The 15,533-nt window shown below is 59.2% G+C and overlaps 1 protein-coding gene across 3 annotated transcripts in view; it reads left to right on the forward strand.

Moving 5' to 3' along the window:
- Positions 1 to 15,533, forward strand: part of AGRN (agrin) — a 132,639-nt gene that overhangs the window by 50,390 nt on the left and 66,716 nt on the right. Inside the window, exons 3-4 of one of the 3 annotated variants that reach the window (XM_075114257.1) lie at positions 197 to 217; positions 15,088 to 15,135. In XM_075114257.1, coding sequence (XP_074970358.1) covers positions 197 to 217; positions 15,088 to 15,135 — 69 coding nt within the window. Of the gene's footprint in view, positions 1 to 196; positions 218 to 11,962; positions 12,147 to 15,087; positions 15,136 to 15,533 lie in introns of those variants that run through there. The other 2 variants (XM_075114259.1, XM_075114258.1) reach the window with 2 other exon arrangements.

Below are 15,533 nucleotides of genomic sequence, written 5' to 3' on the forward strand. Positions count from 1 at the left end.
TGGGAGCTAGTGCCTGATGCTGCCTGGAAAGGGCTGGAAGAGGCAGATGGAGGCTGCCCCAGGTGGTGTCGATAGTGGAGCATTGGAGGAGGGGGCCTGGGGGAGGGTAGGAAAGCTTTGGGTTAGCTGTCTGTTTTCTTGTTTCTAACTGTTTTGTTCTCTCCTTTTTCTCCTTCCCCTTCCCTGCTTTCTAAAGAACATAGGAAGCTTCTTGCTGGTAAGTGGTGGTGCGTCATGCAAAAAAAAAATACCATTTTTTCCATCCACCATCAGACTCACTGGCTAGTCCGTGTCATTCTTCCATCCACCCAGAATGTGCTGGAGCAATAGAAACCTTCTGGAGGTGGGTACAGGCACATCCATCCCCACGGCCTCTTGGCTGCGGAGCGTGCGCTCACTTCAAAGGGAGCTATTGCTTTTAGATCACAGTTTGAAGAACTGCTTTTCCCTCTGCCTCCGCATTGCCCAGCCTGACAGTGTTGCCTGGGCTCAATTGGATTGCTACTGTCCTTGCACAAAGCAAGCGACAGCTGCTGCGGCACCAAGCCTCTGGAGTGCTGTGGGCGCGAAACTGTGATCTAAGGACACCTCTCACCTAGTGCTTGTCTCGTATCCAACTCCATCCTCAGCCTCTCACCTTCACCAGCATCCTGGGGAGGGTGGGGGAAGCACTGTCCCGGCTCATACTGGAGGTAAAACGGACAGGTTTGCCTGTTGACCTGGCCTGGGGGTTTTGTGGCCTGTGCTGCACCTGATGTAATTAATGAACGAGGGCAGAGCATCGCTGCCAGCAGGTCGAGGGGCAGAGGCCATGTGTGCTCCCCATCCTGGCTGAGCTGTGAAGCTCCAAGTGTGGGGCAAACACGCCACAGACAAATTCTCTGGGCATTTTTCTGGCAAAAACAAGTGAAGTGTGGGCACAGGTTAAAGCCCCTAAGGTGTTCCTGTCCCTGCCCCTCTGGTCGCCTCGCCTGCCCTGTGCAGTGTCGGCAGTGGCTCCTCTCGTCCTCAGCTGTCATCTGCACAGACAGTTGTTTTAAACAGTGAATCCCAGTCATTAAAACAAACCATATGCGTGCCCTGGCTGACGAGAGCAGCCCTTCGCGGGCAAGGGTGTACGCGGCTGCAGGCTGGCTGGGTGCCCACGTCTCTCCGATCCCTGGTGCTGGGAATCCTGGCATCCCGGGAGCCTCGTGGCCAGCTCCTTTGTTTGGTGGCTGTGGATACAGAGCGTATGTAAGGAAGGCGTTTGGCATGTGGTTGGGGCTGGCAGTTCATCTCACGCCTTCCCCCTGCATGCACAAACCTTTGTGCACATCTGCTGGCGGCACGACTGTCTCGGGCTGGAGGAGGGGGTAAGTGAATGTCCCCCCCGTGCTGCTGCCCCTCTCCAGCACCCCCGGGCAGCTGCGCTGCCGAGGCAGAAGGTCCCAGGTCCGTGTTTGTCGCGGACAGGCAGCTGTTCCCTCTTTGTATGAACAGGCCTGGGTGTAGAGGTATCAAACGCTTCTTTGCACCAGCTTTGACTTTGGGACTGCTCCTCTGCCCACATGGTGCTCATCTTGAGACCTTTAGGTTCACTGCTGATCCACACCTGTAGTTGGATAAGCAGGTGTGGGGCGGGACAGAGCTGTGGTAGCTCAGCCCGCCTTGGTCTGGGCATCGTTGCTGGCTGTGTCAAACCCCACTGAACTGAGGAAAAGGGAGTTACACCAGGACTGGACCGGCTGTGGCTGGTGAGCTGTTTAAAGCTATTGCTGCTGTATTTCCTCCCTGTTTTGTGCCCCTCATTATGTATAATATATAGACTGTATTGTGCACATCGGGAGGGGTAGGCTAAGGGTTTGCTTGGAAACATGCCCTTGCTGCAAAGGCGCTGGAGAGGGAACAGAGGGACATAAAAGTTTTATTGAAAGCCGCCTACTCCTGGCTGGGACCCTGGGCCTCTCTGGGTCCAGAAGCAAGGAGAGAAGCTATCCAAGCCGACAGCATCCCCTGCTGGATAATGTTTCCTGTGTCTCTAGCCCTGAGATGCATAAACCAAGTCGAGAGTGTCCTGCTCTTCTCCTGGGTGCCGGCAGCTTCTGCCAGCAGCCCCATCAGCTGGATGCTATGCATTGCCGTTTTGCCATTTCACTTTCAGCTGCGTGTGGTTGACAGTGTGATAGCTGGATGCTGCCTGCTTTTGTCTCTCCCAGACAGAAGGTTGGGCAGGAGAAAAACGGTGTGGGTTCCCGGGGCTGCCCACCCTCCCTCGCTGTGTCCCCATCCAACGCGTAAGCCCCGCTGCAGTGCCTGCGAGCGTTCTCCGAGCAGGACCATAGTTGCTCAAAGGAGAGGGTGTCCCTTCCTTTCCTCGCCTTCCTGTAGGCTCCTATGGCTCTCCCTGCCTTCCCAATCCAACTGGAGCAGCTGCTCTCCTCCCCTGAGAGCATGTGCAAGCATGTTTTTTGCTGCCTATGTTTCTTTTCTCCTTTCTAGTGACGTGCTGGAGCCCTCTTCCTTTCACCTTACTGTGTAGCTTGGGGGGCTTTGCTCTCCCCAAGAGGGTGGCCTGTGCTGGGTTTGACTGAGCACTGCTGTGGAGCGGGGCGATGGGCTGTGCGTCCTCCCCTGCTGCTGTGGTAGGGGACGATGCTGCTGTCTCTCGCCCTGCTGGTAAGCCTGGCTCTGTGTGTTCCCAGGCCGGTCTCACACCGCACCGTGGCTCTTGTGGTTTGTCCGCTTTATGGGAGGCGGTTAACAAAGCTCTGCTGCACCAGGCGGCCCGGGCCAGGGTCCAGGGCTGATGCTCTTGTCTGCGGTGGGTGCGGGACACAGCCACGACTGAGTCCCTGCCTCGGAGCCGCTGTGTGGGAGCCCCGCATCCTGACTCTGTGGCAGGCGCTGGTGCCGACTGGCACAGAGCTGCATCACCCGAGGGTGCAGGTGTAATTCCTTGTCGGTGTGGGCTGTCTTGTGGCTGCACTGCCTCTCAGGAGAGGTGCAGGGAGAGCACTTGGCTGGTGAAACTCTGCTCTTGGCCCAGGGTAGGGAGCAGCGCGAGGTGTCCGGCTGAATCGGGGGGCAACCTGCTGCTCCCCTGCAGAGCGCCCCGGCTGGGAGGAGGTGGCAGAAGGCTGCCAGGCTGCCCTGTGGCATGGCGTTCGGCTTCCGAGAGCGGCTCTGGCTGAAGGCTGGCAGGCCCTTTTCCGAATATCGCTCCCAGCGCTCCCTCTGCCTGCAGCACTTTGTACAGCTGCCACAGCAAAGGGATGCTTCTGCCGTCAGGACGTCTCGCCGCCGCGCAGGGTATGTGCTGGCCGTTCCTGCATCACCCCGCTGCCGCTGCTTGGCTCCTTCAGCGCTGGGCTGGGTGGGTAGGAATTGAGGTGTTTTAGTGAGGCACCTCTGCTTCCATATTCTCTGCGTGCCTGGTTCTCGCTGGCATGATGTGTTTTCTCATTAGCTGGGCTCTGCTGATGTAGTTTGAGGACTTTGAGGCCTGTTTGAGGTTACTGGAGGTACCCTAACTCCAGCCAATGCTGCTCTTTCGGGCAGACCCAGCATGAAGCCCACCCCCACCCCTGTTGCTGAAGGATGTGATTTGTTTTCTGGAAGCACTCTGGTGACAGCTGCTTTCTTGGTGGGAAGGTATCCAGAGTGCCAGGAATACATGCTAATTTTAGCCTGCTGGGTGTTTGCTCCAGAAAAATGCCGTAGATTTGTTTCATCATTTGTTTTCTACTGTTTTTTCCTATTTGCACCCTCCCATGTTATCATATCCTTGAGGAACTCTGCAACACCAGCTGATCCTCACGCCCCCTTGCAGATGAACAAGTTTACATCAGCTTGCAAAGCAACTGGTGTATGTTTGGAAGAGGGTTGGCAGAAGTGACATCTTGCAGCTCAGCCAACTCAGTCGGCGCAGAGAGGCTGAAGGCTTGGACGATTCACTCTCATTCACTCCAGTAGTCAGGCAAGGCTTTGGTGGAGGGAGTTGATGCTGTCTTGGGGAAGCAGTAGCCACAGGACAGTGTAAGTTTAGGACAGGCTGTAGCCCCTGAGCTCTTTCGAAGGTCTGTGTGTCCTCCAGCAAGGGAGGCGCTTCCCTTCCTCATCACCCTCGCGTTGCTCTAACATCACCCCCTGCGCGCCATGTCAGTGGAGGTGCTGCGGGCTTGCAGCTCGGCTCTCAGCCGGAGTTTTTTGCAGCACGGGTTGGCGAGAGCGGCAGGTGGCAGTGTGAGCCTGCCGGAGGAGCCAGGGCTGCAAGCGGGCAGCCCGGGCTGCAGCTCGGGGCGCATCTCCCATCTGTGCAGTAGCGGGGTTGGGGCCGTAGTGCTGTGCACACCCTGCCCCGGACACCCTCGGAGTATCGGGAGAACACTGGTGGGACAGACTCGAGGGGTCTTTCTCCCAGTCTTGCCTCTCTCCAGCCCGGGTGATATTGTCAACATTGCTCCTGAATGCAAGTCCTGCAGCGGGCGGCTGTCCTGACAGCGCAGCGTGGCTCTCCTGGGAACCACAGAGCAGGGAGGCAGGGGCCGCTGAAGTGAGACCACACCTGGAGTGCTGTGTCCAGTTCTGGGTCCCCCAGTTTAAGAAGGACAGGGAATAACTTGAGCAAGCCCAGCGTGGAGCTGCCAAGATGCTCAGGGGACTGGAGCGTCTCTCTTATGAGGAAAGGCTGAGAGACCTGGGCTTGTTCAGCCTGGAGAAGAGAAGGCTGAGGGGGGATCTCATCAATGCTTATAAATATCTGAAGGGTGGGTGTCAAGAGGATGGGGCCGGACTCTTCAGTGGTGCCCAAAGAGAGGCCAAGGGTCAATGGGCACAAGTTGGAACACAGGAATTTCCACTTAAACATGAGAAAAAAACCCCTTCCCTGTGCGGGTGCCAGAGCAGGGGCACAGGCTGCCCAGAGAGGCTGTGGGGTCCCTTCCCTGGGGACATTCACACCCCACCTGGATGCGGCCCTGTGCCCCTGCTCTGGGGGTGCCTGCTCCAGCAGGGGGTGGGACGGGGTGAGCTCCAGAGGGCCCTTCCAGCCCCTGCCAGTCTGGGATTCTGTGAATCCCTCGCATGGTGCCTTGGTCTGGGAAGTCCTCTCGGGCTGTGAGTGCAGGCCCAGCTGCCTCCTTTGGAGTGTGCAGGCTGGGCTGGCGGGGAGCGAGGAGTCGGGGCCGGGAGCGCGGGTGCCAGCAGCCCCGCAGGCTGCGTGAGCAGTCACCTGGGGCAGCGCTTTACCCTTGAGAAGGCAGAGGGGAACAGGGCTGGGCAAAGAGTGCTGGGGGTCCTTGGCTGGAACAGCGGGGAGCTGCGTGGCTTTGCGCTGAGATGCATCGCCTTCCTCCCAGGTTGCTTTTGCTTTGCTGTGTGTCTGCTCTTGGGCAGCAGCCCTGCACCTTTAGATCTGGATAGTGAGTTCTGTGTGCAAACCTTGTGTTATTTTTTTCTTTTCTTTTCTAAGGGGGGAAGCAGAGATGTCATAAAACCCATTCACCACTGCATACGGGTAGCTAGGTGGAAGGGGTGTGGACTTTGTGCAGTGTGTGTGGGGACCATGTGCTAATGGGGGGCTGTCTTGGTTGCAATGCAGCGTGTTTCAGGACAAAGTCATTAAGTGGGGAAACCCCCTTCTTCAGAGGAGGCAGGCAGGCACCCCTTGTCCAGCACTGCCTGGCACGGCCGTTTATTAGGAATGGTGTGAATTAACACCCCTTTCCACTCCCAGCACACGCTCCAACATAGCCACAAGGCTGGCCACCCCAGCCCTATCTCCCGCACCCGCTCTCCCGTCTCCCATTGATAGGGTTTAAAAGCTCTTTATTTCCAAGCGCTGCTCAGCAGGAGTCAAGCTGGGTCCTGCCAAGTGTTAAATGAAATAATTAAAATCCCCACTTTCTCCCCCTCCTGCTCCTTTCTCTGTAATGCTGGTAATTAGCCTGTAAAACTGCAGGAGGGGATGGGGAAGCGAGAATGTGCAAACGTATTCTGCAGGCTCCATCCTCCTCCTCTTCGCCCTCCCCTGGGGAAGCACAAAATGGCTCTCTAGGCATTGGGTGCTGTCAGATAAATCCCAATTAGCTCCCTGCCAAACAGGATTAGCAAGAAGGGAGCCAGGTGGGGATTCAGCCTGGCGACAGCAGGAGCTGGGGGCTTCTGGAAGGTCTCTAGCTCGGTGAGGAGGGAGAGATTGACAGCTGTCAGTCAGATCCCAAAGTAGCACCAATTTTTGGTGTCTTGGGCTGGTGTCTGGCACCTGGCAGGTAGAAATGAGGAGGCGAAGGAAATGAAACTGGTGTCTTCTGCTGGTGTTACCTTTTCCCAAGTAACTGGTGGCTTGAGGGTGTGGAGTCCCACAAGGTGCCTGTGAGCGCCCCCCATCCGAGCTCAGCGCAGAGATGCAGGGCAGCGTCCGTGGGTCCTGCTGCTCCCAGCACTGACGTGCTAGTGCTCTGCCCAGGCCCTGAGAACGGAGTATGTGTCTCCTGCCAGCTCCATGCTTCAGAAGCAAGAGGATGAACCTACCGTCCTGCCACGCTGAGCACAGCCCTCTGCACCCAGCCCAGCCCCTTCTGCCTGGCTGATGCATTTTAGCAGCAGCTGTGACATCCTCGCTGTAAAAGCCCAGAAATAAACCCGTTAATGGCACTAGGCTTTAAACTGGCTGGTGACCACATGGAGGCCGTAATGCACTGAACACTTTCATTTAGAAAACTGGGCAGGGGGGAATATGGATGAACTCAAAGATAATGTTTTCTTGCCGGCAGTAGAGGAATAGCAGCTGTGTCTGAGGGTGTTATATTGGTCTGCTGTCCCACATCCCTCCCTCGTCTTTCCTGGCAGACGCGGTGACTTTCTGCCTCTTGCACCCTGCTGGGGCTGGCCCTCTTCCGAACACCTGCAGCCTTAGCCAGGCTGTTTGTAGTCCGAAGGAGGAGGAAAGGGAGAAATGCCGTTGGCGCAGGCGCATGGCGTTGCTCGGAGCAGGGGCGGTAAGTGGTGGGTGGAATGCTGTGGAGCCTCGGCATGGCTGAGGGATGAGTCCCCTCTGCCCAGGGCTGGCCAGGCTGGGCTGTCCCAGTGCAGACTGAGCCAGACGTAGAGGTACTGGGAGGGCTGAGCTGTCCCTATGTCTTGGGTGCCTTTGGCTTGTGCACAGCCACCGCTTTCCACTTCAGGCTGGCCTGGAGATGGTGGTGTGCGGTCAGTGCTGCTGGGCTCGCTGGCCAGCTTTTCTGAGCTGCTTACTTCCGAGCCAACGGCAGCTTTTATGTGCTCTTTTGCCTTGTGAGGTCTTGCTGTATCTTCCTGCTTGGTCCTTTGTGCGCTGATGTCAGAAGTGTAAAGAGAAGGGCTGAGCATGCATGGTGGGCACGGTTGGCAGAGGCAGCGGGTGGGAGACCGACCGTGTGCTGTAGCTGGTGCAAAAAGATGCAGGCATTTGTGAAATGCTGTAGCTGTACAGTGGTGTCTACATGCAGCTGGCTCTGGGGAAGGGGGGCAATAACAGGCAAAATTGATGACCCACATGGATGGACCAGGCAAGTGTGATGTCTCCCCAGTGCAAATGGCTCTTCTGATTATAAAGTCTCATCTGAAAGGCTCGCAAGGGGCAAAGGTGCAAGTGTTTGTCTTTCCCAAGAGGGTGATGAACCGGTCTGCCCATGCTGGAGTTTGAACCTGCCTCCTCCAGGACACAAAGGCTGTTCAGATCTGAGGCAGTGCTGCCCCTAAAAGTGGCCCCCAGATGGCTGGAGGGGACAGAGTCCTTGCAGACCTGGGAAGAAAGGGAGGACTGTGTGGTGGCTGATTTGCATGTGTAAGCATGCACACAGGAGGATGCAAATGTCCCCACTTCCCTTTGGGGATTTCTTTCTTTTTTTATTCGAAGCCAAGCCTTTGGCCATAGCCTGCATGTGCTGGGATTGCCAGGGGAGCATGGCTCTGAAGCCCTACCTGGGAGGGGGTGTGTGGAGCAGGCCCTGAGGGGAGAGGGGTGCTGCTGGGCCAGCATCAGCACGGCAGTGCCCTGGTGAAGGCATTGGGCAGGAGTTTGGCACCCAGGGCAGAGCAGAAGGATGCAGGACCAGGCCAGGCTGGCCAAGTGGTGACCAAGTGAAGGAGAGCACTTCTTGCTTTTTGGGAAGGTCTTGACTTCTTGTATGATGCTCCCACGGGGCTGTGGTAGCTGGGGATGGTCCTGGAAATGGGGCGGCAGTGGCAGGGCCTTGAGCTTACCCTTTGAGGGAAAAATACTGGTTTGGAGGAGTGGGGGGCTCTGTCCAGTTGCCAGGGCGCTCTGACTTGCTCAGCCAGTCCTCATGCCTCATGCCTGGTGAAGGGAGGGGTGTTGTCCCATGTTGCAGGACGCAGCCCTGCGGCCTCTGGTGCTGGCTGAGGAGCCCTTTTCCACCTGCCCCCTTCAGCTTTCTCCCTGGCAGGGGGCTTTGCTTGTGAGTGGGTTCCTGAGATGGGTTCCTAGCAGGGGTCTGCTTGGGAGAGATGGTTTGGCAGTGTGTTTCCCGCTGAGCCCTCGTAGCATTTGGGCTCTTGGGGGTTCTTTGCAGCCCCTGCATGTGTCATGAGAACGGCTCCTGGGGTGCATGCTGATCTGCCTTACTGCTCGGACGTGAGGCCGTCAGGCACCCTGCTCGTGTGGGCTCCCCTCCTGGCAGGGTGGTTAGGATGCAGACCGTGCCTCACAGCAAGCTGGGATCATGTTCTGCGAGTCCCTGGGGAGGGGGAGGGAGCAATGCAGGTTTAAAGAGGAGCAATGTCTGGGACGTGACTTGGATTTCTTTCCTCCTGTCTCCGTTTTTCTTCCTCCCTGTACTGCTCTTGGAAAACTGCACCTGCGGCGCTGGGATGCCCAGGGTGCTCCTAGCCTTCATCTCCAGCAGAGAGGAGCAGCGTGGCTTTGTGCTGTGGCCATAGGGCAGCTTGTGCTAGTCCCACAAGGAGATCATGCAACCTGCTGATTCGTGGTGCCTGAGATGCCCTGCTAAGGGACCACCCAGTCTCCTCTGCGTCTCCCTGCTGGAGGGGAGAGTGGGTGGATTCAGCTTTAGTGTTTGTGTCCCTCGGGCTCCAGGTAAATTGCCAAGGTGAGGGAGGGAGAGGCAGCGCAGGAGCAGGCTGGGGCTGGGAGGGGTATGTGAGGGTTATTCTGATTCAAGTTGTTGTTGCCTTGTGGAGGAGTGGGTGGTGGGAATGCTGCTGTCCAGCCAGCTGGGCACCCCCCCAGGGACAGAGAGCTGTGCAGCCCCAGCAGCTTCCCTTCCCAGCTGCGGCAGCTGCCCAGTCGGTGCCGAGCAGGGGGAGACTTCAAGCAGCTTCCCTGCAATGAGTTTCCCAGTTTGACCACAGCGGGGTTACCCGCTGCCACGTCTCCACAGCGCGCATCTTGCCTTACGAGCACCGGACGGGTGTTTGAGGACTCCTTCCTTGCCTTGCACATGACACAGCAGGGTACAGACAGCCCCTCCGCAGCACCTGGGGGACAGGAGGCCGCAAGAGTCCTCCTGTCTTGTGGTTTGGGTCATAAACCAGCTTCTGAAGCTGAAGGGCTGTTTACAGTCAGCCCAGACTTGTGTTCCAGTGGTTCTGTAACTGGAGAACCTTCCTCTCACAGGGTTTTGTTCCTAGTCTCCAGAGCTGCTTCTTCCTCCATGGTGAGGAAGAGCTCAGCCTGTTTGCTAAGGACCATGGTGCCTTAGAAATGAAGCGGCAGGTCACGGCACTGTTAGATGTGCGGTGCCCTGGGGGCAGGGAAGCAGCTTGCCGGGAGCTGCTGCTTTTGCCAGAGATGCCGGACAGGGCTTCAGTCTGGAGAGGTGCTATGGAGAGCAGGGACAGACTGGAGCCTTGGCTTCTGGCCACCAGGGATCACTGCCTTTGGGAGTGCTAGGGCTGTAGTAGGGCTGCCCTCCCTGCTGTTTGCTCTTGCCCTGTCGCTGGACTTTCTCTCAAGAAATGAGGCTCTTGGTCCTGCCTTCCCTCTGGCTTTCAGCCCCACTCTTCTCTTGGCACCTTTCCTGTCCTTGCCGGCAGCATCCTGCCCAAGGAAAGCGGTGACCCTAGAGGCTTCTGGAGGGTGGGAATACCCAGGTAGGCAGGGAAGGGAGCGGCACAGCTTGACGGTGCATCTGTGCCCCAGCACCTCTTTGCTCTCCTCCCCCTGGTCCATCTGGCAGTGCCAGCGCAGACCCAGAGCCCGCAGCGGGTTCCAGCTCCGGCTGGCTCCCCGCCGCCTGCTCCTTGTGCTGGGGTTGCCCCGGTCCCCCCGGGCGTGTGTGCAGGTCCCGGGATGGGGGGGTGGGAGGAGCGGTGAGGGGGGACCCGGGGGCAGCGCGACCCCGCCGCCTCCTGCTCTTTGTCTGCGCCGTTCCCACCGCGCCGCCCCGTTCGCCTTTGCCTCCCCTTTGTTGGCCGCCGGAGCGCTCGGGAGGGGCTCGCATCCCTCCGCTTGCCGGGGCTCGACCCGCCGTGCCCGGAGCCGGGGGCTGGGGGGGCGGCGGGGAGCCCCGCTGCCGGCGGAGGGAGGGAGGACGGCGGCCCCCGCGGGGCAGGGGAGCGGGCGGGGAAAACTTCGGGGCGTGGGGCGGGCGCTCGCACGGTTGCTCGGGCTTCTTTCCTCGTTGCTCTGTTGTCTGATGCCGCACGGTCCTTTCACCGCTCGTAGGGCGAACCTTCGGTGCTGGAATTAGGTCTCTGAGCTCCCGTCGCACGCTACACGCCCACCCACCCACCCACCCACCCAGGGTGCTCCCATCGCTATCGCCCACCGTTCCCATCGCTATCGCCCACCGTCCGTGCTGCTGCCTCTCCATGCCGGGCTCCACAGGGAGCTGGAATCTCTCTGGGAAGGACTGGCATGTCACAGCGGTGTGAAGAGGGGAGCTGGCCTGCCCCGGCCACCGCCGTGGCGGTGACGGTGACCCTGCTGGGCAGCATTGCTCTCCGCCAGCGCGGTCTGCGAGGTGGCAGCCCGCCGAGGGGGAAAAGCCGAGCTGTGGCCCCTTCTTGCTCACTGGAGGGCTGGGAGGGTGCCGGAGAGCTGGCACCCAGCTCGCGTGAAGAGGGGCGGCGGTGGGGGAGCGCTGTGTGCCGGCTGCCCTGGAGGAAACCGGAGCCGAGCAGGGATGGATGTGCAGCAGCTGTGAAAGGAGCTACGGCGTGGAAGGGCAAGTGCCTGCCCTTGCCCGGGGTGTGAGCAAACTGAGCGGCACCCTTGGGCTGCTCCCAGCACCTGGCTGCAGCGACCTGCCCTGGAGGGTGAGAAGCCTGTGAGCGTGGGAGCGCCTGCCCCGGAGCAGCCACAGACGGAGGAGACGCGGGGACAGCGGAGGAAACTCAGCATTCCCGGAGCAAGGCTGGTGCAGAGCCTGAGTGGGGAGCTGAGAGGCAGCCGTATGCCGCTCTGGTGGCGAGACCTCCCCTCCCATCCCCACCAAGAGGATACGGATGTTGCCGAAGCTGCGAGCCTGAGAGGAGGGGTCCCATGCTGGCACCCGTCGCGCTGTCTCTGTCCCAGCCCTGCTCTCAGGAGCCGTCGCGTGTTGGTGCTGGTGTTATTCCCATGCTGGTAGCAGCTTGTCTCCATCCTGGTGGGCTTTGCCGCAGAACTTGAGCTCTCAGCACTTTTGCCTGGGGTGGTTTAGTTTGCTTTCTGCGGGCAGGTGCGGATTGACACCTTCTGGGCTGGAAGAGGGATTGCTGAGCTCAGGACTGTGGGTGTCCCTCTGGAGCGGGCTCGGACCTGACCCCTAGACTGTGCACCTGAGATGGCAGATGTGGGGACAAACTCTTGCTCCTGAAGGTGTCCCGCCCCGCCCTCCTGCGAGTGGAGGATGGGAACCTCTGGGAAAACTTGCAGCTGCCGAAGACGACCAGGGAAGGGGGAAGAGGGATCCATGTGAGCCTTGTGGCTACTCTGCCTTGGATGGGTCGGTGGCGGGTTGAGCTTTGGCCCGCAGCGTGACAGCTGAGCATGACGGCTTGCCAGTACCCCATGGCACCGGGGGCTTTGGAGCGGGATCGGATGTACCAGCACAAGGTCTCCTTGGTGGTGCGGTATTTCATGATCCCGTGCAACATCTGCCTCATCCTCCTGGCCACCTCGACGCTGGGATTTGCTGTGCTGCTCTTCCTCAACAACTGTAGGTGTCCCTGGGCGTGTGGGAGGAGCAGGGGAGGGAAAGGCAGGAGTCAGGTCAGCCGGCGTGCCGGGGCTCCGGTGCAGGGGCAGCGCTGCCAGCCGCCGGCTGGGCTTTGCCCTGCGCCCGAGCGCTCATCGCTCGCCTGCTGCTGTCTGGGGAGAAGCCGGGGAAGCAGCACCCCACCCTGCAGCTCTGCCCCACTTTTCCCTGAGACGATGTTGGCAGAGAACTGTGGAGCGGAGCTGCGAGGGTGGGCGTGCGTGGGCCAGCCCCAACTCCCCACCTTGCACGGTGCGCTCGTGCTCTCAGCTGTGCCAGCACCCTCCTTGTCTCATGTCCCGTTCCCCACCCCCAGCCCTGGAAATACCGTGTCTCTTGACTTGCAGCTTGGGGTCTGAGTGTGGGTGATGCTCCTGGGGGGGACGCAGTCGGTCTCTTTATGAGGTGGGGATCTCAGCAGGGCTGTTTAGGGGGTGAGGGGCAAAAGATGGGCTCCTGTGAGCCCCGGCCAGAGGCTTCTGCTGCTCCCTTGTTACAAACTGCTGAACCTGTCACTATGTGTGACGGGTAGGAGATATGTCTCCTAGGCTGCTCCAGGATCCCTGCTCTCTATAAGCTCTTGCTCTGAAGAATCAGCAGAGGACTGAGGCAAGACAGAGGAGTTTTCCCTGCGGTCAGGCTGTGGATCTGATCCCTGGGGTCACTGAGTAGATCGCACACTTGGTATATCCATGTATTGCCAGCTGCTCTAGGCACTGTGCTCTCTTGCCTCATGCTTGTACAGGTGCTCACCCTCCCAATGCCTGGCTTTCTCTAGGCACAGTCTGTGGAGGAAGACTCCATCATGCAGCAGTGTCTCTGACCTCTTTGATGCTGGAAAGTGCCAAACACCTGCTGTGAGAAAAACCTTTAGAAGGCAGGGAAATCCTCCAGCCTAGCTTTGGGAGGCACTGCTTCCCTGGTGTGTATGTGGCTAGAAAAAAGCTGTACAAAAGTATAAAATGCACAAATGCATTTGAAAAGTGCTGGTGGGAGCAGGGCCTGGGCCATGGTAGGGAAAGTGCCTGGCAGGCAAGGATTGGCGTGCCCTCTGCCACTGCCTGGCTTTGCTGCCCTGGCCATGTCACTTAATAGCAGAGCAGTTTGATGCTGGCTTTAGGGTGTTTCCCGCTCAGGATGGCATGGCCTGTGGATCTAACTGCCTGAGTGGAACTCTTCTCACCCCACCTCTGCTTAATCAGCGGTTACCCAGAGGTAGGGGGCTGGCTGGCGAGTGGCGAGGCTGTGCCACCTTGCTCTGGGTCCTGCGGTCATGTCCGCGGGAGCTTTCACCTTCTGCTGCCCCAGGCTACCCCTTTCTCCAACCTTTGCCTTCTTGCCTCAGAGGCTGCAGCGTTCCCCACTGCTGCCCCACTCAACCCAAATGACTCGGTGAGTCAGCGCCCAGGAGGACACGTGTATGAGAGGTGATGCTAGTACTGATTCCCACAGCAGCCTCCTAGAGAAGCTGGAGGCTCATGGCTTGGACAGGTGGACGCTTCACTGGGTAAAAATCTGGCTGGGTGGCCAAGCCCAGAGAGCTGTGGTGAACGGGGCTAAATCCAGTTGGCAGCTGGTCACGAGCGGGGCTCCCCAGGGCTCAGTGTTGGGGCCAGTCTTGTTTAATATCTTCATCAATGATCTGGATGAGGGGATCGAGTGTGCTCTCTGAGTTTGCAGATGGCACCAAATTGGGCGGGAGCGTCGATGTGCTCAAGGGTAGGAGGGTTCTGCAGGGGCACCTGGACAGGCTGGATCCATGGGCTGAGGCCAGCTGTGTGAGGTTTAACAAGGCCCAGTGCCGGGTCCTGCCCTTGGGTCACACCGACCCCATCCAACGCCCCAGGCCTGGGGCAGAGGGGCTGGGAAGTGCCCGGCGGAGAAGGCCCCGGGGGTGCTGGCTGACAGCCGGCTGGGCATGAGCCAGCAGTGCCCGGGTGGCCAAGGAGGCCACCAGCCCCCGGGCTTGTGTCAGCCCTGGTGTGGCCAGCAGGAGCCGGGCAGGGATGGGGCCCCTGTGCTCGGCCCTGGGGAGGCCCCACCTCGAATGCTGGGCTCAGGTTTGGGCCCCTCGGGACAAGAAGGGCCTTGAGGGGCTGGAGCGCGTCCAGAGAAGGGCAGCGGGGCTGGGGCAGGGTCTGGAGCACAAGTGTGCTGGGGGGCGGCTGAGGGGGCTGGGGGGGTTTAGCCTGGAGAAGGGAGGCTGAGGGGAGCCCTTCTCGCTCTCTGCAGCTGCCTGAGAGGGGCTGGAGTGAGGGGGGGGCTGGTCTCTGCTCCCAAGTCACCAGCGACAGGACGAGAGGGAACGGCCTCAAGCTGCATCAGGGGAGGTTTAGGTTGGATATTAGCAAAAATGTCTTTACTGCAAGAGTGGTCAGGCCCTGGCACAGCCTGCCCAGAGAGGTGGGGGAGTCACCGTCCCTGGAGGTATTTAAAAGACATGTAGACGCAGGAGTTCAGGGCATGGTTTAGGAGACATGGTAGCGTTGGGTTGACGTTTGGACTTGATGATCTTAGAGGTCTTTTCCAACCTTAATGATTCTATGATGCGCAGTGCAATTTGTATCGCAGCCCTGGTGAAATGGCACGTGTCGGGCCGAGGCAAGCCCAGCCTGCCAGCCAGAAGCGGGCTGCTGCCAGATCCCAAGTCAGAGATGCTCCATCGATACAGGTGGGAGAGCTGGGGCTCCTGGCTCCTGCTCCTGCTGCTCCCTTCCCGCTGCAGGACCTCCGGGACGTATCCTGGGAGTCGGTGCCTGCTTGTGCGGGGCATGTGTGCTGAAGGAATGAAATGCTGGCCCAAAAGCTGCTGGGGAGCTGTGGACAGAGGTGTGGGGTGGGGATGAGAGGAGAGTGCACAAAAAGGACCTGCTGATAGCCTGTGTTTTTTGTTTCTTTGCAGACAAGCCCAATAGTTATTTTACTCAGACGCCGCCGACGCCGCGAGATGGTAAGTACACCGTCGCTTGCTAGAGCTCGGTTCCTGTCCTCAGGATGCACTTGAGAGCAAATAGCCTGAGCCTCTTGTGCTTCCCGCAGCTGTCAGCGGAGCTGCGCGTCCTGACCCAGTGATCTATTTTGCAGCTGACTGGATGCTCTCTCTGCCTGGAGCAGTACTGCATCACTGCTCTGCCCTCGCCCCTGCCGAGGGGCTGCGGGAGCATGGCCCTCTGGGGTGAGGAGGGAGGGCAGAGCAACTGTCCCTCGTTGCTCGCTGGGAGGCACAGCAGCCCTTTCTCAGCAGAGGGTTTCCTGGACATCCCTGGTGGATGGAGGTAGAGAAGGCCTGGAAAGGGAGATGGGATCTTCTGTGTGGTCTAGCAGTTTGCGGAGCTTTATTGGTTCATC

Source organism: Phalacrocorax aristotelis, chromosome 19, assembly GCF_949628215.1.
Source record: "Phalacrocorax aristotelis chromosome 19, bGulAri2.1, whole genome shotgun sequence".
NCBI lineage: Eukaryota > Metazoa > Chordata > Aves > Suliformes > Phalacrocoracidae > Phalacrocorax > Phalacrocorax aristotelis.